We start from the raw sequence: 27,500 nt of genomic DNA on the forward strand, positions 1-27,500 counted from the left end.
AGAGAGAGGGAGGAGGGAGGAGAGAGAGGGGGGAGGGAGGAGAGAGAGGGGGGATGGAGGAGTGAGAGGGAGGAGGGAGGAGAGAGAGGGGGGAGGGAGGAGTGAGAGGGGGGATGGAGGAGTGAGAGGGAGGAGGGAGGAGGAGAATGGACAGATGGACTGAATGACCAAAGAGAGATCGCAGTGATTTTCTTCCCAGAATGCATCTGGCTTCACTTCCACCAGATAATCATCCAGCTTCACTTTATTAAAAAGAGGAAAAGATGACGAAGAACTTCCAGAAGAATCTGCTCTGAAATGATTTCAGGACCATTTATAAAGAAATGCTTTTATCATAAATATATAAAACAAGTAATATTAAAACATAACTGAGACCTGGAACATTATGAAAGCCACATTTTAGAATAAACTATTTATCAATTAATGATGAATAAACAAAAATGTTAACAAATTAATGTATTAATTTCAACATCAGATCCACTGTTTATCAAGGAAAATATATTTTAAATGTTTTTTTTAGGTAAAAGAGAAAATATTGACCTCAGTTTAAAAAAAAAGAGTCTTTCCCACATCTAAACTATCTAAATACCGTCTTTTCTACCTTTATGATGGAGAGTTATGTTCACATCTACTAGTGTGTGTAGGTGTGTGTGTGTGTGTGTGTGTGTGTGTGTGAGACACTGTAAATGCCTTCCTGCCGTTAAGGAAGTGATGTAAAATCAGGGACACGTGTTTTTATGAAAATGTACTCATAAGATGCTGTATTATTATAACACTAAAGCGAGTGTGTATATTTATGAGGACATTACATGAACACGATGCAGGTGTTACTAACGTACCTTTTGTGTTGCGAACAAAAGCTTTTTAAGGAAATTGCACGATAAGAAGAAATGTGAAAATTGATGTTTAGTATTTATTTTAATTTTATTCCCGCTGCGTGATAATCGTGAGTGTGTGTGTGTGTGTGTGAGCACACGCTGAAGCTCTGAGTCGCTGCCGTGCGCTGAGTGTGTGTGTGCACGTGCACTGAGTGTGTGTGTGTGCACGTGCGCTGAGTGTGTGTGTGCGCATGTGTGCTTATCAGATATTGATCATAAATGTCATCGCTTACTAATTACCAGCAGCTAAACGGATGGAAATGTATAACAGATTGTTTAATGTTGCAGCTACTTTGTGTGTATGAGTGTGTGTGTGTGTGTGTGTGTGTGTGAGTGTGTGTGTGTGTGTGTGTGTGTAAGCTGACTGCATTATTACGTCATAGAGCAGCGTATCAATGAAGACATGCAAAAATATGAATATGATAATCCAATGTTTTATAATAAAGTTGCATTTGAGTTCTCTCTTCTCTGTTTCATGAATGTCAACGTAGACCAGTAGAATATATATATATATATATATATATATATATATATATATATATATATATATATATATATATATATAATGGAGTAAATAAATAGGAAAGTATACTCTGGTCAAATAAACAAGTGAATACAGATTCAAGGTCTTGGAGGGTTTCTTTTGTTTGTGTTTATTTTTAAAGGTTTAATAAAGGGAAAAACTAATTTCTACTAATTATACTGAGAAATAAATCCAATCAAAGAACAGTAATGATAAAATAACTTTTTACACAATTAATTAATTTCTTTCTTTTTAATCTATCTTTAAAATGGTACTAATTTATTTATTTTAATAATGACCTTTTTCTAAAACATTTTTATTATTTATCATTTTAATTTTTTTTTAAATGTAATTGATTTACACGTTTCATTTACTTAATATTGAATTGTTTATTTGATATAGGAAGAGGAATAATATGAGGAATGAACGCAAATAGCTTTAAACCCGTTGGACCATCGTCACTGTGTGTGTGTGTGTGTGTGTGGGTATGTAGGTGTGTGTGTGTGTGTGTGTCTGTGTGTGTGTGTGTGTGTGTGTGTGTGTGTGTAGGTGTGTGTGTGTAAGTGTGTGTGTGTGCATGTGTGTGTGTGTGGGTATGTAGGTGTGTGTGTCTGTGTGTGGGTGTGTAGGTGTGTGTGTCTGTGTGTGTGTGTGGGTGTGTAGGTGTGTGTGGGTGTGTGTGGGTGTGTAGGTGTGTGTGTGTGTGTGTAGGTGTGTGTAAGTGTGTGTAAGTGTGTGTGTGTGGGTATGTAGGTGTGTGTGTCTGTGTGTGTGTGTGGGTGTGTAGGTGTGTGTATGTGTCTGTGTGTGTGTGTGTAGGTGTGTGTGTGTCTGTGTGTGTGTGTTTACAGGGCGATGCTCTAAAGATAGGATGGCTAAGTTTAGCTCAGGTTCAGTGGCGAGCGGAGCGAGATGCAGTCAGGCTCATGTTTGATGATGATGATGATGATGATGATGATGATGATGATGATGATTTAGACTTCCAGTTAGGCCGAGGAGTTAAATTAAATGAAATGAAACCTTTTAAAGCTTTAAGTGATTTCCTCCAGCGTCACATATGATGAAGAAGAGTTTGATCAAAAAGGAGAAGAACATAAAAACAATAACAACAATGAGTTATACGAGTTATATATGAGTTATAATGAATAATGAGTTATATATGAGTTATAATGAATAATGAGTTATATATGAGTTATAATGAATAATGAGTTATATATGAGTTATAATGAATAATGAGTTATACGAGTTATATATGAGTTATAATGAATAATGAGTTATATATGAGTTATAATGAATAATGAGTTATATATGAGTTATAATGAATAATGAGTTATATATGAGTTATAATGAATAATGAGTTATATATGAGTTATAATGAATAATGAGTTATACGAGTTATATATGAGTTATAATGAATAATGAGTTATATATGAGTTATAATGAATAATGAGTTATATATGAGTTATAATGAATAATGAGTTATATATGAGTTATAATGAATAATGAGTTATATATGAGTTATAATGAATAATGAGTTATACGAGTTATATATGAGTTATAATGAATAATGAGTTATATATGAGTTATAATGAATAATGAGTTATATATGAGTTATAATGAATAATGAGTTATATATGAGTTATAATGAATAATGAGTTATACGAGTTATATATGAGTTATAATGAATAATGAGTTATATATGAGTTATAATGAATAATGAGTTATATATGAGTTATAATGAATAATGAGTTATATATGAGTTATAATGAATAATGAGTTATACGAGTTATATATGAGTTATAATGAATAATGAGTTATATATGAGTTATAATGAATAATGAGTTATACTGACAGCGGGGCAAAAAAGAACAGAATAGACAATAAGAGTAAGGTTAAAAAAAATAGTTTACCAAATTAACAAAGATTAAATACAATAGTGTGTGTGTGTGTGTGTGTTTGTGTGTGTATGTATATTATTTATATATATATATATATTGAGATTTATATATATATATATATGTAATACTAGCACCAGTGCCTAATAGAAAGTAAAATACAAACACAATAATGAGCATGATATTGAAAAATATAATATTGCATGATGTTAAAAGATGTGATATTGCACAATATGTTCCTGTTTTTCTTAAAATTAAAATTTACTGGTTTATCAGTTTATCAGTGTGTGTGTGTGTGTGTGTGTGTGTGTGTGTGTGTTCAACTGGTCTCACCTTGCAGACGTCTTCTGGTTGGATCAGAAGGAGTTTAAAGCTGCAGTCAGGAGTCACCTGGAGGTCACCTGGAGGTCACCTGCACGGAGAGACCCCACATCTGCGCACACACACACACACACACACACACACACACACACACACACGCACACACACACACACAGAGAGGCAGAAAGTCTGTTTTACTTCAGAGGAAGGAGTTAAATCAGATCGTTATTGAGAACTTGTGTGTGTGCACAAGACTTCAAAATAAAACCTCCACATTGCAGAATAAAAGACAATAAAAGACCATTTAATTGAACAATTAACTGAATACATAAAATGTGATTCTGGCTGTAGTCTGGTACCACGTGCGTGATTTAAGATCTGATTCCAGATCAGCTCTGAGCAGTGAAGGCATCCTTCCACCTCCACATATCAATAAGTACACAGCTCCACGCCTGTTGTTGTGTTTGTTTACCATGTGGAGTAAACAGCTGCTCGTCGATGATCAGGCTGCTCTAAAGCCGATAAGCCCCGAGGGCACGTCAAGTGTCCACCTGGCCCCGTCCCTGAACGCATCACCGTCACGGTCCCTGAACGCATCAACTTTATTTCATTTCTTGACATCTTTTTGGCTTTCGGTGCAACGAGCCGCCAGAAGGATGAAGAAAAGACCCCCGAGGACACCGACCTGTGAGACGGGCTCTGCGGGAGGCCGGGCCCCTTCCTCCGGCCGGTCCTCGCTGCGGGCCCCCCTCCCCCCCCTCTCGGCTGCAGCAGCCCGGCTCGTGTTCTTACCGGAGGGGGTCCGGTTCAATTCAGCGGTTGTCCCGTTATCGCTGTTCTCGCCCGCGTCGGGATGGAGCGCGCGTCACCCAGCGGGGACAGACACGCGCGGCCGGCTCTCTCGCACTTCCGGTTTCGGGCTTCAAAATAAAACCTGCTCTTAAAGTGAGATTTTTCTTAATTAAAAAAAAAAAATAGTACAAATATCTCATCCTTTGTATTCTTTTTTTAAAAAGTGAATTATTTAGATATTATTTAATTTGACTTTATTTTCATGCCGTTTATATAGCCCATTAAATCCAGTGGTAAAAACTTGCACAGATTATTTATTTATATATATAATACCTTCTTTTAATAAAGAAGATGTGCGCGTTCAATATGTGTGAAGCATTTCTTTCTCTGGGGGAACATTTTGGAAACCACTGGGTGCAAATTGTGCTTTTAAATCTGAAAAGCAGAGCAGCAGAAGTATAACAATCATGCTGTCATGTCGTTAGATTTCTTTTTTAAAAGAAGGATGCAAACTTGACTTTTGCTGTATGCAAAATAAAAATAAAAACCTTTAGACAAGAATGCATTGACTGATAAATAAAAGGATCTGAACCACACAGAAAGCAACCCGTGCCTCCTCTGGTGAGTTATGTTCTTCACTGTGACAGAAACAACAAAATCAGACAGTTTTACTGGATGCTGAAAGGTTTTATTATTTCTACTGAACGCGGAGATCACAGAAATATGATTTGAAACAGGCGTTATATTCTTTTTTTTTTTTTTAAGTTACAGTGAGCAGGAAATGGATGAAGTAACTTTATTCTTGTAACTTCCTGTCGGGCAAAAACAGTACCAAGCACAACAGAAGTGACACCAGGAGAAATGGATTCAAACAAACATGTAATCATCTTAAAAATAGGACACATTGACATTTAGTCTGGAGTGTTTTAAAATAAAAGATGTCAATGTTATATTGGAGTTTGAAATCGGGTTAAACACCTTTTTAGGAGCAATTACAGGCGTTTTAATATCTTATATTCTGGGGAAAACCACTAGCTGGCTTATTGAATATCAGGAATCAGAAACATACACCCACAAAACCGTGAAAAACAAAAACGCACACATTGCTTTAACCCCCTAAAATCCTTTGAAAGGTTTATAATCCGGTACAATGAGGGCGTGATGCAGCAAATAAAACACCGCGGACCGTTTTGTCTCCAACTGTAATGGATGAAAACGAGTCACATGATGCGATATCGAGTTGAAGCGCGATACAGAAACGTGAGGAAAGAATATAAAGAAGAAGAAGACAAGAAAAAAAAAAAAGTGAAAATGTCAAGTATAAAACTCTGGGAAACACTGTCCCCGATAAGTTGCTCCACTCTTCCAAGTGAAATATGAGAGACACTGCTCCCGATAAATACACACACACACACACACACACACACACACACACTGGTAGGCAAAAACTACCATCACTGCTCGTCGTTATGGAAGACGCTGCTCCCGATAACTTAATCGTACTATAAACTCCCCCACTGTGCAACTTAAATGGCTTTTCTTGTAAATCATGAACCCGAAAAAAAGATTTTTATAACGTTTGTGTTTTTGTTTTTTTTCTTTCTTTTTCTCCACTAATTTAATGTTTATTTTGCCACCAAGTGCAAGTCTTAATTTCTTTTAAATTAAAGTAATTTCGCCACAAGAAAAAACAAAAAACTACCCAAAATAAAGGTCATAAATATGTATCTTTGTTTCTTCGGGGCTCCGCGTTGACGTCAGGGAGTCGTTTCTGTAGCAGATGCTGCCGGAGGATCGGACGGTATAACCGTCATAATTATGGAAGACACTGCTCCCGATAACGTCGTATAAAAGACAAATGAACTTTATAGTGGGCGCTGCCACTGATAAATAAGAATAAATAAGGTTTACCCAGTGTTTAGATGGCAGGAGGAGAGGAGAAGAGGAGGAGGAAGGAGTAGAGGAGGAAGGGGGAGAGGAGGAAGGGGGAGAGGAGGAAGGGGGAGAGGAGGAAGGGGGAGAGGAGGAAGGAGTAGAGGAGGAAGGGGGAGAGGAGGAAGGAGTAGAGGAGGAAGGGGGAGAGGAGGAAGGATAAGAGGAGGAAAGGGGAGAGGAGGAAGGAGAAGAGGAGGAAGGGGGAGAGGAGGAAGGAGTAGAGGAGGAAGGATAAGAGGAGGAAGGATAAGAGGAGGAAGGATAAGAGGAGGAAGGGGGAGAGGAGGAAGGAGAGGAGGAAGGGGGAGAGGAGGAAGGAGTAGAGGAGGAAGGAGTAGAGGAGGAAGGGGGAGAGGAGGAAGGAGTAGAGGAGGAAGGATAAGAGGAGGAAGGAGAAGAGGAGGAAGGAGAAGAGGAGGAAGGAGTAGAGGAGGAAGGAGAAGAGGAGGAGGAAGGAGGAGAGGAGGAGGAAGGAGGAGAGGAAGAGAGGAGGAAGGAGTAGAGGAGGAAGGAGAAGAGGAGAGGAAGGAGTAGAGGAGAGGAGGAAGGAGTAGAGGAGGAAGGAGTAGAGAGGCAGGAGAAGAGGCGGAGTCAGTAGCATACAAGTGCTTTAAAGTCGTTTCATAGTTTAGTGCCTTTTACACTTTTCCATCTCCTCCTGGATCTTTGTTGGGATACAGCTTGTTTTTAAAAAGGGGCGGGGCTTTGACCTCTGATTGACAGCTTGTGCTTTAAGTGCTGATATTGGTGCTCCTCCCTCCGCTTACCTCGACCACACACTCACACACACACACACACGCACACACTCTCTAGATCTCCTCGTCGATGTCCCAGATGTTGCCCACCATGGCGTTGGCGCAGCCCTGCAGGGTCCAGGTGGCCAGCGCCAGCTGCGTGTGCAGCTGCTCCATGTCGGTGGTCTCGGCGACGGATCCCAGAGTCTGGGCGCCGCGACCCAGCAGGAGGTGGCGGAAGGGGGTCTCGAGGGGGGACACGTACGGAGAGAGGAGGGTGTGCTCCACCTGCAACGATAAACCACGACGAAGCATCGTTAGCATCGTTAGCATCGTTAGCATCTTTAACTGGGACACTGTGCGACAGTCTGAGGTAACGTTATGATCGTTTATCAATAGAAGAGTATTGTTCATATACGGCGATACAGTCAGTGGATTACTGGAAATCATTTTTACTCTCATAATTTCACCTGGAACTTGTGTTCATTGAATTTGCACTTTTAATTTGTTAAGCATTTAATTCACAGACAAGGTTTAATAATCATTCAATAATTACATTTAATTATCCAACTACCAGAAAATATGCTAAATCGTGATAATTAAGACACTTCATTAATCAGTCTGTGTCTTTCACACACACACACACAGTGTAGTGTGTGCGTCTTACCGTCATGATGCGGTCGTTGAGGATCCGACAGGCGGCCTCGTCGGTCAAGTCGGTGTTCCGGACGTCGTTGTTGACGCGTCTGGCGGCGCGCTGGAAGGCGCCGCGTGCGCGGTTCAGCCAGTTGGCGTTCACGTCCTTCAGCTGCCCCGACTACCGAACAAGAGGGGAACAAAACATGAGCGCGTTTATACATTTAAAAAAAATAAAAAGTAAAACGCATCGCCGTCTTTTCAACGCCGACCTTGATGAGCTGCTGCACGCGCCTGTAGACCCGGATCACGGCCCCGGTGACCACGTCGCCGTACCGGCTCACGTCCAGGCGCAGCAGGTGGTCGTGGACGAGCCGCAGCGCCACGCGGCCGGCGAACTGGGCCGCCGCCACCGCCATCTCGTCGGTGCGATGGTTGGTTTGGTAAGCCAGGTGATCCATGCTGTCCAGGTCGGTGCCGTAGTACGGGTAGGCCTCGGTCTGTCGCCGCGCGTGAAGAGAAGAAGAACAAGAAGCACAGAGGAGATGTCAGCGAACTGTGTTAATCAACAACTGCTCTGTGATCAGTTCGTAGACGTGTTCTTTTGTGTCGAAGACTCACATTCGGAGAGATGAAGTGGAAAGAAACGGAGGGGATTCCAGAGAAGGCCAGAAAGGGATACGCGGGGTCGTCGAGGGACATCGGCTTCAGCCTGCACACGGAAAGAAGAAACAAAAATACTTGTTTTATTCTATATAGCCAAAAATAAAAAAAAGGTATTTCTTTATTAGAACTTTAAAAAAATAAGCAAACATCTTATTTAAAAAAAAAAAAAAAAAAAAGACTTTTATTCATTTCCATTTAACTTGTGAGGTTTGAGAATTGCGGCTTCTTTAAAAATTTTAATTCTTAAAAGTGTATGAATCTGAACTCTACGTACATTTGGGCGTTCCAGTACTTCGTTCCCACCATCTCGAACACCGAGCCGGACCCGACGGGGCTCTTCACCTGCGGGGACGAGGAGAACGTAAACGAATGCAAACGCCACTGGTTGTTGTTGTTGTTGTTGTTGTTGTCGTCGTTGTTGTTGTTACCTCTTTCATCGTGTTCTCAAGGAGGCTGTAGAGCAGCGGGCTCGCCGACGCCATGAAGCTCCCACGACCTTTGTGGAGGAGGTAAATTCATCCGACTGTCAATCACTGGAAAAAAAGGTTTTAAAAAAAAGCCTGCAAGGTGTAAAGGGGGCGTGTCCCCGGACTCACCCATGACCACGCCGTCCAGGCTGATGTAGCTGACGACACGCTTGTCGATGGAGGACATATAACTCTGAGAACAAAAAGAAAGAACATTAAAGATGATTTTTTTTTTTTAAATTAATTTTTATTGCAAGTTAAAAATTTTTTTAAAAAAGCATTGTAGTTCTCACCTCCAGCCACTCGGTGGCGCCAACACTGCCGTACTCTCCCGCGCTCCAGCTGGCGAACACCAGGCTTCTCCTGGGCCTGAACCCGTCTGCAGAAAACAAGAAAATCATTGAAAATTAAACTGCAACTCCCGTAACTGAAGGTGTTATATTATATATTAAAAAGGTGTTACCTTTCTCCACCATCTGGTGAACCGCCCTGGCCAGCTCCACCAGTACGGAGGTGCCCACGGTGGCCTTGGCGTAACCTTTGCCCCAGGCGTCTCTCTGAGCTCCCAGTACGACGTAGCGGTCTGCAGACACACACACACACACACACACACACACGTTATGTCACATGTACGATGGAGATGAACTGGTCTGATGAGGCACACACACACACACACACACACACACACACCAGGGTCGGTGAATCCTTTGATGACCCCGAACACGTTGTGGATCTCCGTGTTCACCAGAACGTTGTTCACCTCCACGGTGACGTTCCCCACGCCTCCCAGGGAGTAAGACACCGACGCCAGGCCGCCTTTAAAACCGCTGGCGGCGGCCGGCTCAGGACCACTGATGTTACTGGGGGAGAGAGAGAGGGGCGAGAGAGAGAGAGGGGCGAGAGAGAGAGAGGGGCGAGAGAGAGATAAAATTAATGCTTTAAGTCTATTTATATAGTTATGTATATTTATATCAAAACATGACAATAGAAATAACATGTTAGACTCTTATATCCATATGAAATGTATTAATAAGTAAGAGTGTGTGTGTGTGTGTGTGTGTGTGTGTGTGTCCTTACTGCAGAAGAGCTGAAGCCATGGTGGCCGTGATGGTCTGGGCCGGGATTTTGGGGAGACCGGAGGACCTCGTCGGGGGGAACTGCGTGTGGTTCAAGGAGGGGAATCCAGGTGTGTAGGGGTCTCCTGAACCCAGGTGCACCTGAACGAGGACAGACTCACGCTTTACCTGCTCGGCGGTTCACTGGCAAACAACAACAACGACGACGACGAGCGCGCAGACTCACGTGTCCGTAGAGCGCCGTGTCCGCCACGTAGTCGTAGTCCTGACTGTCGGGGTAGATCAGAACAGCGGCGGCGCCCTTCGAGGCGACGTTCTCCACCTGAACGCAACACGGGCAGAGCTTTTTTTTTTTTAGAGAAGGTCCCGACAACAACAACAACAAATAAATAAAATAAAAAGATACGAGGCGGACGGAGCCGTCACCTGCTCCGCGAAGCTGATCTTTCCGGCTCGCAGCAGCAGCACGGCGCCGCTCAGCCCGACGTCGTTGTTCTGCAGGACGTCCAGGTCCTCGGGCCGGCCGTAGTTGCCGTAGACCAGCTTGCCCTGCGGACGCGGAGCGGTTCAACAGCTGTGAGTCAACCGGGACCTCAAGAGACTTTTAAAAATAAATTAAAAAAAAGAGGAGGAGCTATGCCAGCGGGCCTCACCTGAACCGTCCTGTTAGCGCTGTAGGCCAGGTACCCTGCAGGCTTGAAGACGTCGGAACCAAACAGGACGCGGTTCGGACGCACGCTGCAGATCAAAAGTTTCAATATCAATAATTGTTTTCGTTAATGAGAAGTTAAGAGTGTTTTTTTTTACTCGAGTGTATTTTCAATGAGCACTTTTTATTGTTACCCATTCGCCTGGTTTCAACCCACAAAAATAAGCATTAATTAAAAATCATACTCTGGGTGGAGACCCGACAACCAGCCAATCGGGAACATGCAGACCGACAACCAGCCAATCGGGAACATGCAGACCGACAACCAGCCAATCGGGAACATGCAGACCGACAACCAGCCAATCGGGAACATGCAGACCGACAACCAGCCAATCGGGAACATGCAGACCGACAACCAGCCAATCGGGAACATGCAGACCCACAACCAGCCAATCGGGAACATGCAGACCCACAACCAGCCAATCGGGAACATGCAGACCGACAACCAGCCAATCGGGAACATGCAGACCGACAACCAGCCAATCGGGAACATGCAGACGTCCAACCCCCCCTATGGACGTTGAGTTGGCGTTCCGACAGGAAGCGAGATGATCGTAGTGCGTTGGGCTTGAAGGTCACCTGTCGGGCCTCTGCAGCTGCACGTAGTGGACGTCGGTCCAGGGGTTCATGTCCGCGTCCTTGAAGGCATCAGAGATGCGGTTCGCCAGGCGGACGTCTTCGGCACTTCCTGCCAAACGTCTCGGCGAATCGAAATCGCTGCGGAGACAAAAAAAATAATAAGTGGCCATGAAGATTATTACCCCCTTTTTTCATGCACATTGTAGTTATAGATGATCCATTTTTTAATGACGTGGTTTATTCTCGCTCAACTTTTTGTGTGTGTGGCGAACGTTCTAAATCGCGTCTTTGCCTTCACTCACGGCGAGTTAAAAAAACAATGAATAGGTCGTCTGCGAGAAGAAGAAGAAGAAGAAGAAGAAGATCGCAGCTAAAATTAAATAAAAAGATCTCGGCCGAGGAAGTTTCTCCAGGTCTCGGCGTCATCCATATCATCATAGATATTATTCCCCCTCACAGGAAGTTGAAGGCTCTTGAGACCAAGATTTACTTTGGAAGGACTATTCTCGTTCTTTTTAACTAGAAGTGTTTACTTGCTAATGAATTGGTTTGTTTGATTGACGGGTGTGGTGTGTGTGTACAGTGAGGCGTGTTCTCCTTTCTCTTGACATAAAGGTGTGTGTGTGTGTGTGTGTGTGTGTGTGTGTGTGTGTGTGTGCACACACAGCGTACCTCAGAGTTTTGGCGAAGGCCTGGCTGGTGAGTTTCTGCGTGAGGAGTTGGGCGACGTCGTCCCAGTCCATCTGAGCGTCCATCTGAGCGTCCATCGCGGTGTCCATCGCGGCCGGCGTCTCTAGCGGCCGGCCGGACGTTTCCGGCACTTCGCCACAGTTCACTTTCTCCGCCTCTGATTCCCGGTGGCTGATGTAACCGAGCACGTAGCCTGGAGGGACAAAACGGGACACGTTCAGACTAAAAGGAGCTTTTCTTTATGTCCTCCTTCCCCCTTAGAGAGAGAGACAGAGAGACACAGAGAGACAGAGACAGATATAGAGATAGAGACACACACACACACACACCGGTGACAAATATCAGCAGGGTCCCCAGGGCCAGGTAGCAGACGGTAGTTCGTGGTTGACGTCGAGGTGCCGGTCTGAAGCTCGGGGATCCCCCTGCCGAGTCCCCGACCTCGGTGGTGTCCTCCGACAGTTTGACCTCAATGTGCCTCTCCCCGTCTTCGGCCGGCTGCAGAGTGAACCTGCTGTAGCGCTCACTTTTAATCTAGAGACGGGAGACAAGAGTGAACCAGCTGTAGGGCTCACTTTTAATCTAGAGACGGGAGACAAGAGTGAACCTGCTGTAGGGCTCACTTTTAATCTAGAGACAAGAGACAAGAGTGAACCTGCTGTAGGGCTCACTTTTAATCTAGAGACAGGAGACAAGAGTGAACCTGCTGTAGGGCTCACTTTTAATCTAGAGACAGGAGACAAGAGTGAACCAGCTGTAGGGCTCACTTTTAATCTAGAGACGGGAGACAAGAGTGAACCTGCTGTAGGGCTCACTTTTAATCTAGAGACAAGAGACAAGAGTGAACCTGCTGTAGGGCTCACTTTTAATCTAGAGACAAGAGTGAACCTGCTGTAGGGCTCACTTTTAATCTAGAGACAAGAGTGAACCTGCTGTAGGGCTCACTTTTAATCTAGAGACAAGAGTGAACCTGCTGTAGGGCTCACTTTTAATCTAGAGACGGGAGACAAGAGTGAACCTGCTGTAGGGCTCACTTTTAATCTAGAGACAAGAGACAAGAGTGAACCTGCTGTAGGGCTCACTTTTAATCTAGAGACAAGAGTGAACCTGCTGTAGGGCTCACTTTTAATCTAGAGACAAGAGTGAACCTGCTGTAGGGCTCACTTTTAATCTAGAGACAAGAGTGAACCTGCTGTAGGGCTCACTTTTAATCTAGAGACAAGCGACAAGAGTGAACCTGCTGTAGGGCTCACTTTTAATCTAGAGACGGGAGACAAGAGTGAACCTGCTGTAGCGCTCACTTTTAATCTAGAGACAGGAGACAAGAGTGAACCTGCTGTAGGGCTCACTTTTAATCTAGAGACGGGAGACAAGAGTGAACCTGCTGTAGGGCTCACTTTTAATCTAGAGACAAGAGTGAACCTGCTGTAGGGCTCACTTTTAATCTAGAGACGGGAGACAAGAGTGAACCTGCTGTAGGGCTCACTTTTAATCTAGAGACAAGAGACAAGAGTGAACCTGCTGTAGGGCTCACTTTTAATCTAGAGACAAGAGTGAACCTGCTGTAGGGCTCACTTTTAATCTAGAGACAAGAGTGAACCTGCTGTAGGGCTCACTTTTAATCTAGAGACAAGAGTGAACCTGCTGTAGGGCTCACTTTTAATCTAGAGACAAGCGACAAGAGTGAACCTGCTGTAGGGCTCACTTTTAATCTAGAGACGGGAGACAAGAGTGAACCTGCTGTAGCGCTCACTTTTAATCTAGAGACAGGAGACAAGAGTGAACCTGCTGTAGGGCTCACTTTTAATCTAGAGACGGGAGACAAGAGTGAACCTGCTGTAGGGCTCACTTTTAATCTAGAGACAAGAGTGAACCTGCTGTAGGGCTCACTTTTAATCTAGAGACAAGAGTGAACCAGCTGTAGGGCTCACTTTTAATCTAGAGACAGGAGACAAGAGTGAACCTGCTGTAGCGCTCACTTTTAATCTAGAGACAAGAGACAAGAGTGAACCTGCTGTAGGGCTCACTTTTAATCTAGAGACGGGAGACAAGAGTGAACCTGCTGTAGCGCTCACTTTTAATCTAGAGACAGGAGACAAGAGTGAACCTGCTGTAGGGCTCACTTTTAATCTAGAGACAAGAGTGAACCTGCTGTAGGGCTCACTTTTAATCTAGAGACAAGAGTGAACCAGCTGTAGCGCTCACTTTTAATCTAGAGACAAGAGTGAACCTGCTGTAGTGCTCACTTTTAATCTAGAGACAAGAGTGAACCTGCTGTAGGGCTCACTTTTAATCTAGAGACGGGAGACAAGAGTGAACCTGCTGTAGGGCTCACTTTTAATCTAGAGACAAGAGTGAACCAGCTGTAGGGCTCACTTTTAATCTAGAGACAAGAGACAAGAGTGAACCAGCTGTAGGGCTCACTTTTAATCTAGAGACAAGAGACAAGAGTGAACCTGCTGTAGGGCTCACTTTTAATCTAGAGACAAGAGTGAACCTGCTGTAGGGCTCACTTTTAATCTAGAGACAAGAGTGAACCTGCTGTAGGGCTCACTTTTAATCTAGAGACAAGAGTGAACCAGCTGTAGGGCTCACTTTTAATCTAGAGACAGGAGACAAGAGTGAACCTGCTGTAGCGCTCACTTTTAATCTAGAGACAAGAGACAAGAGTGAACCTGCTGTAGGGCTCACTTTTAATCTAGAGACGGGAGACAAGAGTGAACCTGCTGTAGCGCTCACTTTTAATCTAGAGACAGGAGACAAGAGTGAACCTGCTGTAGGGCTCACTTTTAATCTAGAGACAAGAGACAAGAGTGAACCTGCTGTAGGGCTCACTTTTAATCTAGAGACAAGAGTGAACCTGCTGTAGGGCTCACTTTTAATCTAGAGACAAGAGTGAACCTGCTGTAGGGCTCACTTTTAATCTAGAGACAAGAGTGAACCAGCTGTAGCGCTCACTTTTAATCTAGAGACAAGAGTGAACCTGCTGTAGGGCTCACTTTTAATCTAGAGACAAGAGTGAACCTGCTGTAGGGCTCACTTTTAATCTAGAGACGGGAGACAAGAGTGAACCTGCTGTAGGGCTCACTTTTAATCTAGAGACAAGAGTGAACCTGCTGTAGGGCTCACTTTTAATCTAGAGACAAGAGTGAACCTGCTGTAGGGCTCACTTTTAATCTAGAGACAAGAGTGAACCTGCTGTAGGGCTCACTTTTAATCTAGAGACAAGAGTGAACCTGCTGTAGGGCTCACTTTTAATCTAGAGACAGGAGACAAGAGTGAACCTGCTGTAGCGCTCACTTTTAATCTAGAGACAGGAGACAAGAGTGAACCTGCTGTAGGGCTCACTTTTAATCTAGAGACGGGAGACAAGAGTGAACCTGCTGTAGGGCTCACTTTTAATCTAGAGACAAGAGTGAACCTGCTGTAGGGCTCACTTTTAATCTAGAGACAAGAGTGAACCTGCTGTAGGGCTCACTTTTAATCTAGAGACGGGAGACAAGAGTGAACCTGCTGTAGGGCTCACTTTTAATCTAGAGACAAGAGTGAACCTGCTGTAGGGCTCACTTTTAATCTAGAGACGGGAGACAAGAGTGAACCTGCTGTAGGGCTCACTTTTAATCTAGAGACGGGAGACAAGAGTAAACCTCTTGTTTCTGCTCTGAAACTTCATCAGATTGATGCATTTAACTTATTGTTTCCTTCAGGGTTCCCAGGTCCACCCTCAATAGTTAAAAAGAAACAGTTTAAAAAGATTAAATAAGTTTAAATAGAAGTAACAAACGTTTACCATCCTGTTAAATGCAGACCTCACTCGATCCATCGCTGCTGCTGCTTCTGCAGAGACAAAGAGAGCGGGGAGGCAAGATGAGGTGCAGAGAACATGCAGAGTGACCTTCAGAGTGACCTTCAGAGTGACCTTCGAGCATTGTTTCCACATCACGGCGCCGAGGCCCGTGTTTCATCCGTCAACACGTCCGACGCCGGCGTGCGAGATTATCTGGTGTTTAAATTAACTGGTTTTGTTGGCGTGCCGTGAGTCAGGCCTCTCAGGACCACGTCGACTAACTAGGAAACACACATTTCCATCCCTTAGCCTCTGTCACGTTCCTATTATGGGATGTTGTTAAAGACTAAACACGGATGACTTTGCTGTAAAATGCACTTCCTGTTCGGGAGGCTGTGGTTGAGACGCTGAGGACGAGAGTGAAGGACAAAGTAGGTGGCTCTGTTGATGCCTGTTCAATATACTACTAACTTCAATAAATACTTGACAACACGCTGTTGTTGTCGGTCTGATGTGTGTGTGTCATACTTTGTTATCCTGAGACCGGTTTCCTCTTCATTTAGTGTGTAAATGAAACATGAGACCGTTGTTTACGCGACACTGTGTTCTCACATCGCTTATGTGTTATATAAGCAATTTGAACAGGGAGTGCAGGCAAATTAAAAAAAACAGTTCATCTCGCACGCCGGTCGGAGAGCCTGAAGAACACGCGTACGTTCCAACTGTCAACCACACCTGTGGTTGTCAGTCTTCTTCCTCATAGAGCCGCATGTTTAACGATTACCAGTCAGCCACTTCCTCATTACAGAGCTACGGGTTCATGATCAAGAGGAATTTTGTTTTTTTTAAACATTCAGATTATCAAGATTTTGTCGAATGCTTTCTGGTTTTATTTATTTTTTATTAAAAAAAGGCCAGGAAATCAGAGTTTATTTAAGAAGCAGTTTCACCACATTATCACTCCATCAGCTGAACCCTCACAATTACCAAATATGTTTTACTATGGAATAATAAAAATACAAATTCTAAAGATTCTGAGATGCGAGAATGTGCAAATATTGGCGTTCTTGATCAATAATTAGTCGATTTATTTTCTGAATTAGGATACATTATAATTATTATTCAGTGTGTCGATTACTTTACTTAAACGTCAGAAAAATATCCAGTTAAATACCATCAGAAAACACAAATAAAATCGCTTGAAACATAAATAAAATTATTAAATAAAAATTACCAACAATGTTTGCAGATTGATTGGGATGGAAAAATTTAAAAATTAAAAATATTTACCAAATTAAATAATCGTATTTCATTAAATATTATTGTTATTTCACAGGTGACAATGGAAAGTGGAGAACCCGTTTGAGTGGCGACATAAGGTTGCATCACATCTGAAAAGGAAGAGAATATTCCTCCACACTTCCTCATCACTTAAGCTAACGAGCTAATCGTTTGAATGCACCGACGCAGAACAGGTGACATTTATAGCATTATTTGTACGTGTTTAGTCCGTTTTTTTAATCGTTTTACGCCCGTTTTATTTCGTTCGAGGGGGGGAAGACTCGCGTCACAGGCAATGCAGCTCAACGAGTAACCGTGAGCTGCTTTTATAACGTATAAATGAATTAAAAAGGTCTGTCAATGTCAGCTGTCTCACCTTATTGCCGCCCGGACACCTCGCGTCTCTCCTTGCTAGCGAGAAGTAGCCGCTGCTCCTCATGAAACGACCCCGCCTCGCGGTAGTGACGTAGCGACAGCCCATTGGTCAGGGTGAATGAGGCGAACGAATCAGGTTACGAGTGGCTCGGTCGGGAGTCGACGCCTGGCCAATCCTAGCGCTGGAAAGCTGCAGAGGGCGGGGCTTGCTAGGAAGGGCACTTCCGCCTACTGGCCCGTCCTCCCCGTTTTCGTCTTTAATTTAATGGCGGACGACAAACCAACGTTCAGGGCGCATATCGCCCCCTAGTGCACCGGAGAGTGTAACACTTTACGTCATTTAAAGACAACAATGTTGTTATGATTTTAAATTAAATTAAATCTAATTAAATTAAATTAAATTTCAAGATTAATATTAAATAGAATATATATTATTAGCTAAATGTATGTAGAGTTGTGGATGTAGGTGATGGAATGAACCTATCAATTTTGGAGTACGAGCCATAATAATATTAACGTGACACAATAATAAGGAAGAGAGATATTTTTGTGATATTTTTGCTCCCGTTTAACAGGACGTTAACAGAGAACGCCGGTTCAACATTAGACGGTTTAACTATTTAAATATATTATATAAATATATATATATATATATATATATATATATATATATATATATATATATATATATATATATATATAAAACCGGATGTATGTAGCTCCATCAAACAAAAAGAGAGTTTCATAAAATATTGAGAGAAAACTGCATTTTACAGCTTTATAAATTACTAGAATAATTAGAGAACCCGAAATAATTGTATTGATTTTATTCCATCGTCGTAGCAACACATCGTCGTGCGTGTTACTATCGCATCCCACTGTTTGTTTGTTTTTCCTGTGCGCTCCAGAAGGTCTGCATGTCTTCCATTTTCCTGATTACATGTGAATGCACCATTACAGTAACTCTGCGTTTTTTTTAATATATCATAAGCAATCCACAATTCACTGGATCAGTAAAACCATGAACACCGTACAGCTGTTTTACTGTTAAAAACAACAACAACAACAACAACAACAACAACAACAGTTGAGGTACTGTAAACAGGTAATTGAATAAAATGAATGAGTATAATTAAAAATACAATAAAAATTCTCTCTTTACCGAATATGCAGAACCATAAAAAAACATAATGTTCAGCCACATTAATGTTCATACAGTCCCTAAATGCAAAATAACTCACACTGTATATCCAAGGGAGGGACCGTGTGCGTGTGTGTGCGTGTGTGTGTGTGTGTGTGTGTGTGTGTGTGTGTGTGTTGTCCACATGTACAGTAGGTGGTGACATTGCATATGGGGCAGAGCACACGGTGCAGTAGCACTGCTGTTCCAGACGGTGTCACCTCGTCTCCGGAGACCTTAAACCTCCATCTCCGGGTGAGGAAACAATGTGTGTGTGCGCGTGTGTGTGCGTGTGTGCGTGTGCGTGTGCGTGTGTGTGTGTCTCTCGAGGCCATTGCTGCACGCGCAGCAGCAGCAGCACCAGATGGCAATGCGCGTGGCTCCTCGTGATGAACCACGTCTTTCACCGTTTTTAGGTTCCACAGTGGGTTCGTTGGAGGGTTGAGGGACACTTTGGAGACATGGTGGTGCAACAACAACAACAACAACAACAACAACACAGGCAACCCCCAAAACAACTCTCATTTCAGATGCTGTCATGATGAATATTGCATCTTTTACACACTTCCACGCCCACAGGGAGCTTGTTCTTCCTTTCTTTTCTTTTGCATTTCACAATGAGTCACCTGAGCTGCAGCACACACCACAACGCAGTCCAACGCAGTCCAAGGTCAGGCGTGCATCATCTCTCTCTGTGATGATATGAATGACATTTTAATCTCTCTCTGCTGTACTCCATCACATCGGATCTTCATTATGGTCTGTGCAGCATCTTGTTCTGTCACTGCACTCCACGTGACAGCTGATTGTGAGGATATCATAATAATAGTAATAATCTAAACTCACCCTGCTGCTGCCAGCACATTAATTATCCCCCCCCCCCCCTCCTTCGTGTAGTCAGATCCAGAGGGGACAATATCACTGCAGGGAGTAGCACGGTGTGTGTGTGTGTGTGTGTGTGTGTGTTTTATTATATAAAGGGTGTCTGTTGATTTAAACTTTCCCTGAAACTATTAGATGAACAATGTCCATTTTGCACATGGAGCCGGAACCCCCTCTCAGTGCCATGTCGGGGTGTACTGCCTGTGGAGACTTTGTTATCGCGAGATTTGGACCACACAGGTGCGAGGCTACGAGCTCAGAAGGATGCTACCTTCAAATGCTGTTGGAAATAGGGATGCTCTTCATGAAACACGAATGAGAGAAGTTAGAAGACACTGAATTTACTTGTTTATTGGAGTCATTTGAACCATATAGAGCAGAATAAAATATACAATACACAATATGTTTGACATATTCCTACAATTCTCGTGGAAGAAATTACAAACAATTAAAACATAAATTAAATGCGTTGTATTCATTTTTTAAATTTAATTTTCTAAAATAAAACTGTATTTACAACGTATCTTGTCATTATTAGTATTGCTTTACTTACTTTGCATCCTGTCTTTTGTATTTTTTGTATGGTTTGTATTATTATTGTCTCATATTTCTCGTTTCTAATATATCTGCTCACCAATTAGTCGATTGACACCAAATTAATCTGAAACTATTTTGATAATCAAATTTGGTGAGCTGATTATTTTTTAACCTTAGGTGATAATAAACTGGATTTATTTAGTGTTTTTACTTTCACTTGTTTTCTGGCGAGAGAAAAATGAATAAATGAATCTGTAAAATAATCAGCAGATGATTTATTAGATGTGATTTGTTCCAATTAAGCACCACAAGGCACACCAGGCACAGCCACTTGTCATACCCCATGCAGCCTCTAGAGGGCCAAGACAAACAAGTCACCAACTTATTTATTTGTTATACTTATATAATACAGAGAGCCATCTATAATTAGCGTGTGCGTTGTGGTAAATGAGAAAAGTAGTGTGTTTATTCAGTTTGAACATATACAATTATTAAGATAATCTAATTAAACGACCATGTTGTAGCATGCTGGCAGCAGCTCACCGCTATCTGCTCCCAATGCAGGCTGGGGGGGGGGGGGGGGGGGGGGGGGGGCACAGCAAACCGAGAAAGTCGGACTTTTACGTGGTGCACCTGAAGGCAACGAAGGAGAGAGAGAGAGAGAGAGAGAGAGAGAGAGATATTTGTTCATATGCGCCTTTCCGTTCTGCCTCCTGTGCCGTGTCATCAGAGAGAGAGAGATAGAGAGAGATAGAGAGAGAGAGGGAGAGAGAGAGTGAGAGAGTGAGAGGGAGAGAGAGAGAGAGAGAGAGAGAGAGAGAGAGAGAGAGAGAGTGAGAGAGAGAGAGGGAGAGAGAGAGAGGGAGAGAGAGAGAGAGAGAGAGAGAGAGAGGGAGAGAGAGAGAGGGAGAGAGAGACGGAGAGAGAGAGAGTGAGAGAGAGAGAGGGAGAGAGAGAGAGAGAGGGAGAGAGAGAGAGGGAGAGAGAGACGGAGAGAGAGAGAGGGAGAGAGAGAGAGAGAGAGAGAGAGAGAGAGAGAGAGGGAGAGAGAGAGGGAGAGAGAGAGAGAGGGAGAGAGAGAGAGAGAGAGAGAGAGAGGGAGAGAGAGAGAGAGAGAGAGAGAGAGAGAGAGAGAGAGAGAGAGAGTGAGAGAGAAAGAGAGAGAGAGAAAGAGGAAGGAATATGGTTTCATCCGACGCTCCTCCCGGTTCTGCGCTGCGTTAGCGGAGCTCTGGGCTCACTCGACCAGCTTCCCGTTACCGAGCAGCCTGCAGGAGCTCAACCGGCACACCGGGACACATCAATGGGTGAGATGCGGCGCGCGTGTTGGCGTGCTTTTACTTTAGAGGATGCCCCCCCCCCCCTCCTCACCTCCACCCCCCCTCCTCACCTCCACCCTCCGTCCAAAAAAACATCCTCCGGCGCCTCTGCGCATCTGGATGCGCAGGAATCAACGCCCGGTCCAGATGCGCGCTTCTCTCCTTCCTTCCTTTCCTTTCCTTTCCTTTCCTTTCCTTTCCTTTCCTTTCCTTTCCTTTCCTTTCCTTTCCTTTCCTCCCCTCTCCACCTCACCTCACCTCTGCTCTGACGTCGCTTCATGACATCGCCGAGCTGTTTGGAAAGTCCAGATGCGTTATTCATGGTTATTCATGGTTATTCATGGTTATTAATGGTATTCATGGTTATTCATCGTTGTTCATCGTTATTCAAAAAAAAAAAAAAGCTTGCGCGTGGGTGCGATTTCTGGGGGGAGAGGGGGGGGGGGGATTTCTGCGGGTCACGTTGAGGAGTTGCAGATGTGGACACGTTTACATCCACCCCGTGTCTGTCTGGCCCATCGTGTTGCACTGTGCGTGTGTGTGTGCGTGCGTGCGTGTGTGTGTGTGTGTGAAACAAACAGGCCTTACTGTGGCATTCCTCTCATCCTCACCATCATTCACCGCGCTGCTCCACACACACACACACACACACACACACACACACACACACACACACACACACACACACACACAGACTGATCGGTTTGCTGGTGCGAGTAATCGATCAATTAAGTGCATGTGGACATTTGCCAATTATTTCCCAGTTAGCGCAGGGCCGGAAGTGGTCGGCTATACTAGCCCCGCCCCCTTTTTTATTGGTCATGCTACTTTTTTTTTGTCCTCATCTGCATTCCTTTGGATAATTTAACAATTAACAGAATGTCCTCTTGGGCTTCTCTGTCTCTCGTGCACGTCAACAAACAATGCACAGCAAGACTCAAGGGAAACACACACACACAACCACACACACACACACACACAGACACACACACAACCACACACTTGTAAACAACCGTCAAGGCTGGATGACAAACCGTGAAAAGCAGGTGATTTCCCCCCACGGGCCTTTATATCAGATCCACTGTGTGGCTACTGCGGTTGCTTAATTAATTGCAGAATTGGCTGTAATGTGCACCGCTGATTAGACTATGGAATGCAAATTACAAGGTCTCAGCTAAACCTATTTTTATATATTCATATGTTACATCCCCAGGGTTCATATCCCTTCATAAAAGGTTAACTAATGTACAGAATGATGGCGGTGATGCTCGAGGGCGGGGCCAAAGTGGGTTGATCCATCCATGGCATTTGTAGAGGAGAAATAAGTTGTTTTTAAACTATATAATTTAATATATTCCCCCAGTGGCCACTTTATTAGGCACACCTGTACAATTTAAACAAAGCATGTTATAATGTTCAGTTGTAGTTGTTGGAAATATTCAATCTAGCGCAGAAGAAATGTGTTAAAGCTGCATTCTCTCTCCTGACCACCAGGGGGCGACTCCTCTGGTTGTATAGAAGTCTACGCTTCATGTGTTAAAGCTGCATTCTCTCTCCTGACCACCAGGGGGCGACTCCTCTGGTTGTATAGAAGTCTATGCTTCATGTGTTAAAGCTGCATTCTCTCTCCTGACCACCAGGGGGCGACTCCTCTGGTTGTATAGAAGTCTATGCTTCATGTGTTAAAGCTGCAACAGGGGGCGACTCCTCTGGTTGTATAGAAGTCTATGCTTCATGTGTTAAAGCTGCAACAGGGGGCGACTCCTCTGGTTGTATAGAAGTCTATATAAATGACTCAGTAAACATCGTAAACACAAGTTCATGGTCTCAATGGTTTGTGTTAAAGTAGTATTTACCGTAAATAAATAACAACAACCCGTAGCGGATTCTTCTTGCGTAACGTTAGGTAATAAGCAAAACAACCTCACGTAAAGTCAATGTTTACATTTGGTTTCCAACACAAACGGCGGTCTCCTGGGTGAAAGTCCTGCGTTAGGTCTTCCTCCACCACGCCCGCCCTTCTTTTAAGTCATGAACAACAACGGTTGCTCCCTCCAGAGGTCAGAGGTCACGGTGGCGTTGCGCTGGATACATCCATGACCACGATGGCTTTGTGGAACATCACAGGCCTCGTACTCTACGGAAGAACATTTGCATCGGGTCAAATAAACCGCGTATTGATATTAAATAAAGAGCTTGAATTAAAATACAGAAGGAACCTTTTCACGTTGTTTTACGTTACGTTGTCGGGCGTATTTCGTTGTTTTGGTTATTTCCTTTCTTTCAACAAAATGAAGTCCGAACTTCCTTCCGGGCTTTCTGCAATTTCTGCTGATGCGGCAGTTTTTCAGAATTTAACATTCACATCAAAAGAAATACGAAGACATCTTTTTCCCGCATGTCGCTGCGTCTCTATGAACACACACAGATCGTATCTGGGGGTCATCCAAAAGGCATTCTGGGAGTTTTTCTGGGAGGGAGTACACACACACTTGGCAACAGAGCGACGAGCTGAGCGGAGAATAGTTGGAATTTTCCTTTTTCTTTTTTGTATGCGGGAGAATGTGCTGAAGTCTGCGGTCTGGTCCGCGGTCGGAGTGGGAGGCGTGAATGTGTTACAGACTTCGTCGTCAGCTGGCTTCCACGGGAAACTAAACACGTCAGCTGACGTCGGCTGTGTGTGTGTGTGTGTGTGTGTCTGTGTGTGTGTGTGTCTTATCTAAACTGACTGCAGCTGCTCGGCGGACGCCACGGTTCCATCTCGGTTCCCCGTGTTTGCTCCTCGAACAACTTGAGTGGGCGTTTTTTTTTTTGTCTGCAGACTTTGAGATATTTGGTGTTTTATCTTCCCGGAAGGCCGCCTGTCCGTCACTTTAGGCCTTTCACAAGGTGTTTATTAGGCTGCAACGAGCTGATTGATTTCTCGATTCATCGTTTGGTCTTCCAAACGGCATAAACTAGAAACCCCCCAGTAAACTTGCCCAAGTGACATATTGTTCTATTATAATGTGCCGTCATTAATGCTATGAAATGAATCAGAGAATCATCATATTTGAGAAGCAAAAATGACTCAAACAATGACTATATGCAAGTTTGGTGAAGCATTAAGTCTGTTTGGCGTCAGCTAGTCTTTATTAAATCTGATTTAACTAAAGTCTTGTCGACCATACTTGAAACTAGCTACCTGTGAGGCTACAACTGGTTGGTGGGTAACGTGGATGTGTGAGCTAGCATGAAGCTAGTTCTTATTTAATTTGATTCAACTAAAATATAGTATATATTCATATAAATTTGTAGCCCATACTTCAAACTAGCTTGCTAGCTGTGAGGCTACAACTGGATGTGTGGGTGGGTAACGGGGATGAGTGAGCTAGCATGAAGCTAGTTTTTGCTTTTCCACACCTATTACAGCTCAAACGTTAAGGTTCTCCGTGAGGTCCAAACATGTCCTCTTGCTTTCTCCCACCCGTTCTATCCAGACGTATACGCCTATTTCATTTAGTCACGCACCCGCTAGCAAACACGTGGCGCCATCGAGCAGCAGCGTTCATTCGGGAGTCTTGTTTGAGTCCGTCTGCCGAATGGCTAACATTCGCAACAGCTGATGTTGTAACTTCCTTCATCAGCCAGTCGCTCACGTTGTTGTTGTTGTTGTTGTTTGCAGCTGGACAAACCCAGGAGGACGTTACAGCTAACGAGGCTGAACCACGACGTAAACGAGCAGGCCGTAAAATCGCCACAGCGAGCCGAAAGAGACTAATTAGCTCCTTAGCTGCTCCTCCATTCACACCTCGTGTTAAGTCCGCCTGCTTTTCAGCGGCCTTTTTATCAGCATTCGGCTTATCGCACTGAGATCGGCTCCCAGCATGCAATGTGGTGCGCGTGCACTTCCCCCTCCACCCCACCCCCCTTTTGTGTTTATTTGCAAACATTACTTGAATAGGAGGGAAATATGTATTTTTTTGAGGGCTAATTTCAGCTGTGAATTTAGTTGAGTATTTATTTAAAGCCGCTGGACGCTGCATGTGTGAGTCAAGATAAACTACAGCGTGTGACTCACTTTAGCTTTTGGATGAGAATGGAGTTATATCAGGCTTTAAAAAGATGAATTCATTGATGGTTTTTATGAGGGGTAAATTCATTGATGTTTTTTATTAGGATAAATTCATTAATGTTTTTGTTTTTTAAAAGATAAATTAATGTTTTTTTTATCAGGATAAATTCATTAATGTTTTTTTTATTTTTTATGAATTCATTGATGTTTTTTTATTAGGATAAATTCATTAATGTTTTGTTTTTTTTAAGATAAATGAATTAATGTTTTTTTTTTTAGGAGAAATTCATTACTGTTTTTTTTTTTTTAGGATAAATTCATTTATTTTTTTTTTTTTTTAGGATAAATTCATTTATGTTTTTTTTTTTTTAGGATAAATTCATTGATGGTTTTGGTGCCTTAACAGGAAATAAAAAATATAAATTAATTGATGCAACTTTGCTGGCTTTTTAAAACAATATTTTTTATATTGCTTTGCAGTGCACTACGTTACTTTAAAACGCGCATTGCTGGTTCGCATCTATTCCATTGTCACATATAAAAAAAAATCGTATTCGGCGTTCATCCATCGCACGTGGTCACGGGGTCACGTGGTCACGGGGTCACGAGGTCACGGGGTCGTTTCCGGGCCAGTTTCCTCATTTCTGGGTCGTTACATAGTTGAGTGTGAAACAACTTGTTGCAGCGCACGTATGTGAGTGAGGGGAGGAAGCCAGTGAGTCAGAGCTACCCCTTTTATGCTGTTGTTCCCATGGTTACCCCACACCCCCAAAAACTCCCCCTCCTTTAGCTGCCCACACGCCAAGGTTTAGAGTCAAGAAAGCTATGTGACATGACAAATTCAGTACAGTACGAGGTGTGTTTTCTTTTGTGTGCTCGCGTGACATTTAGAGACGTTTCTCTTATCATATTTTACATTGAAGCACTTCCTAGCGGCCCATAAAGGGCACGATAACTTCTCTTCCCCCCGTTAGATGCGACGAGGCAGACGATAAACGTACGTTCCTATCTGGCCTTGTTTACGGCCTCGTGCAGCAAGCCGTGCGCAGTGTTACGCTCCTTATCGCCTTTAGCGATAAGAAGTTTATTTACATTTTATTTTTATCCTGTTTTTAATTTGTTTACGACAAGTCTGCAGCCTGAGAATACCACATGTGACAAAACGTCGCTTTAAAGAACAGTTAATTAAAAGTGACAGATAGTTAATAAAGCCATTTTGTTGGCATTATTGGCCGCAGTGGAGGGAGCGTGCACGTATGCACCTCGTGCACGCTCCCAAGCACACAGAGCTACACACTGTCGTGCTATCCCAAAAGAAGGAGAAGGCTGTGAGGCAGGAAAATAAAATAGAAATAATAAATAAAATATCTAAAATAAATAAGGTTTGCAAGTGTTCTTTGCAACGGGTTCAAATCAAAGGGCAAAATATGTCGTCCGTCCGTCCATTAAGAAATGTAAATCGTCTAATTCCTTTCAAAGGCGGTCAAAATCACGGTTGAACTTTGTCGCCGTGGTTACAATAATAAACAGTAATGTTGTTGTTGTTGTTGTTCTTGTTGTGCGTCATTAGCTGTAAGGTGTTTTGTCTTCCACTTCCAGTTTTGAGTCAATAAAAAGCCGGTTTAACACACTCCCTCTCCCTCTCTCCTCTCGGTCGCCCAGTGGAGGCCGTGGTGGAGTTCGACTATGAGGCTCAGCAGGACGACGAGTTGGGCCTGGCGGTGGGCGACGTCATCGTGAACATACGGCGGGACGATGGAGGATGGTGGGAGGGCGAGCTGGGCGGACGCAGGGGCCTGTTCCCGGATAACTTTGTCAGGGTGAGTTGTCACAGCACATTTACTCTTCTCGCTCTCGGTCGCTCCTCAAACCCACGAGAGGAGCTCCACAAACCCCCGAGAGGAGCTCCTCAAACCCCCGAGAGGAGCTCCTCAAACCCCCGAGAGGTGCTCCACAAACCCCCGAGAGGAGCTCCTCAAACCCCCGAGAGGTGCTCCACAAACCCCCGAGAGGTGCTCCTCAAACCCCCGAGAGGTGCTCCACAAACCCACGAGATGTGCTCCTCAAACCCCCGAGAGGTGCTCCACAAACCCCCGAGAGGTGCTCCTCAAACCCCCGAGAGGTGCTCCTCAAACCCACAAGAGGAGCTCCACAAACCCCCGAGAGGTGCTCCTCAAACCCACGAGA

At 43.8% G+C, this 27,500-nt stretch overlaps 2 protein-coding genes across 6 annotated transcripts in view; one reads left to right on the forward strand and one right to left on the reverse strand.

The window, feature by feature from the left end:
* Positions 1–5,075: 5,075 nt before the first annotated feature.
* Positions 5,076–17,407, reverse strand: tfr1b (transferrin receptor 1b). The gene is made up of 19 exons (XM_034559956.1): positions 17,343–17,407; positions 15,689–15,735; positions 12,231–12,432; positions 11,884–12,094; positions 11,212–11,349; positions 10,577–10,661; positions 10,350–10,472; positions 10,150–10,245; positions 9,925–10,064; positions 9,538–9,707; positions 9,311–9,430; positions 9,141–9,226; positions 8,977–9,040; positions 8,809–8,876; positions 8,655–8,722; positions 8,336–8,426; positions 7,987–8,214; positions 7,746–7,895; positions 5,076–7,366 (listed from the first exon to the last, which is right to left on the reverse strand). Exons 2-19 carry the CDS (start codon positions 15,719–15,721, stop codon positions 7,154–7,156), a joined length of 2,286 nt encoding a protein of 761 aa, XP_034415847.1. The 5' UTR covers positions 15,722–15,735; positions 17,343–17,407; the 3' UTR covers positions 5,076–7,153.
* Positions 17,408–21,031: 3,624 nt separating this feature from the next.
* Positions 21,032–27,500, forward strand: part of sh3kbp1 (SH3-domain kinase binding protein 1) — a 29,125-nt gene continuing 22,656 nt past the window's right edge. For all 5 annotated transcript variants that reach the window (XM_034559730.1, XM_034559733.1, XM_034559736.1 and 2 more), the window contains exons 1-2: positions 21,032–21,247; positions 26,976–27,133. In XM_034559730.1, coding sequence (XP_034415621.1) covers positions 21,244–21,247; positions 26,976–27,133 — 162 coding nt within the window. In that variant the 5' untranslated portion in view covers positions 21,032–21,243. The remainder of the gene's footprint in view (positions 21,248–26,975; positions 27,134–27,500) is intronic.

Source organism: Cyclopterus lumpus, chromosome 20 (genome assembly GCF_009769545.1).
Source record: "Cyclopterus lumpus isolate fCycLum1 chromosome 20, fCycLum1.pri, whole genome shotgun sequence".
In the NCBI taxonomy this organism is placed as follows: domain Eukaryota; kingdom Metazoa; phylum Chordata; class Actinopteri; order Perciformes; family Cyclopteridae; genus Cyclopterus; species Cyclopterus lumpus.

Excerpts from the sequence above, each read along its gene's own strand:
- tfr1b (XM_034559956.1), bottom strand. The coding sequence starts at position 15,721 with ATGGATCGAGTGAGGTCTGCATTTAACAGGATG. Across the intron at positions 11,350-11,883 it reads GCCTTCGCCAAAACTCTGAG|CGATTTCGATTCGCCGAGAC; the intron begins GTACGCTGTGTG and ends TTGTCTCCGCAG. Across the intron at positions 10,662-11,211 it reads CAGCTGCAGAGGCCCGACAG|CGTGCGTCCGAACCGCGTCC; the intron begins GTGACCTTCAAG and ends TTTGATCTGCAG.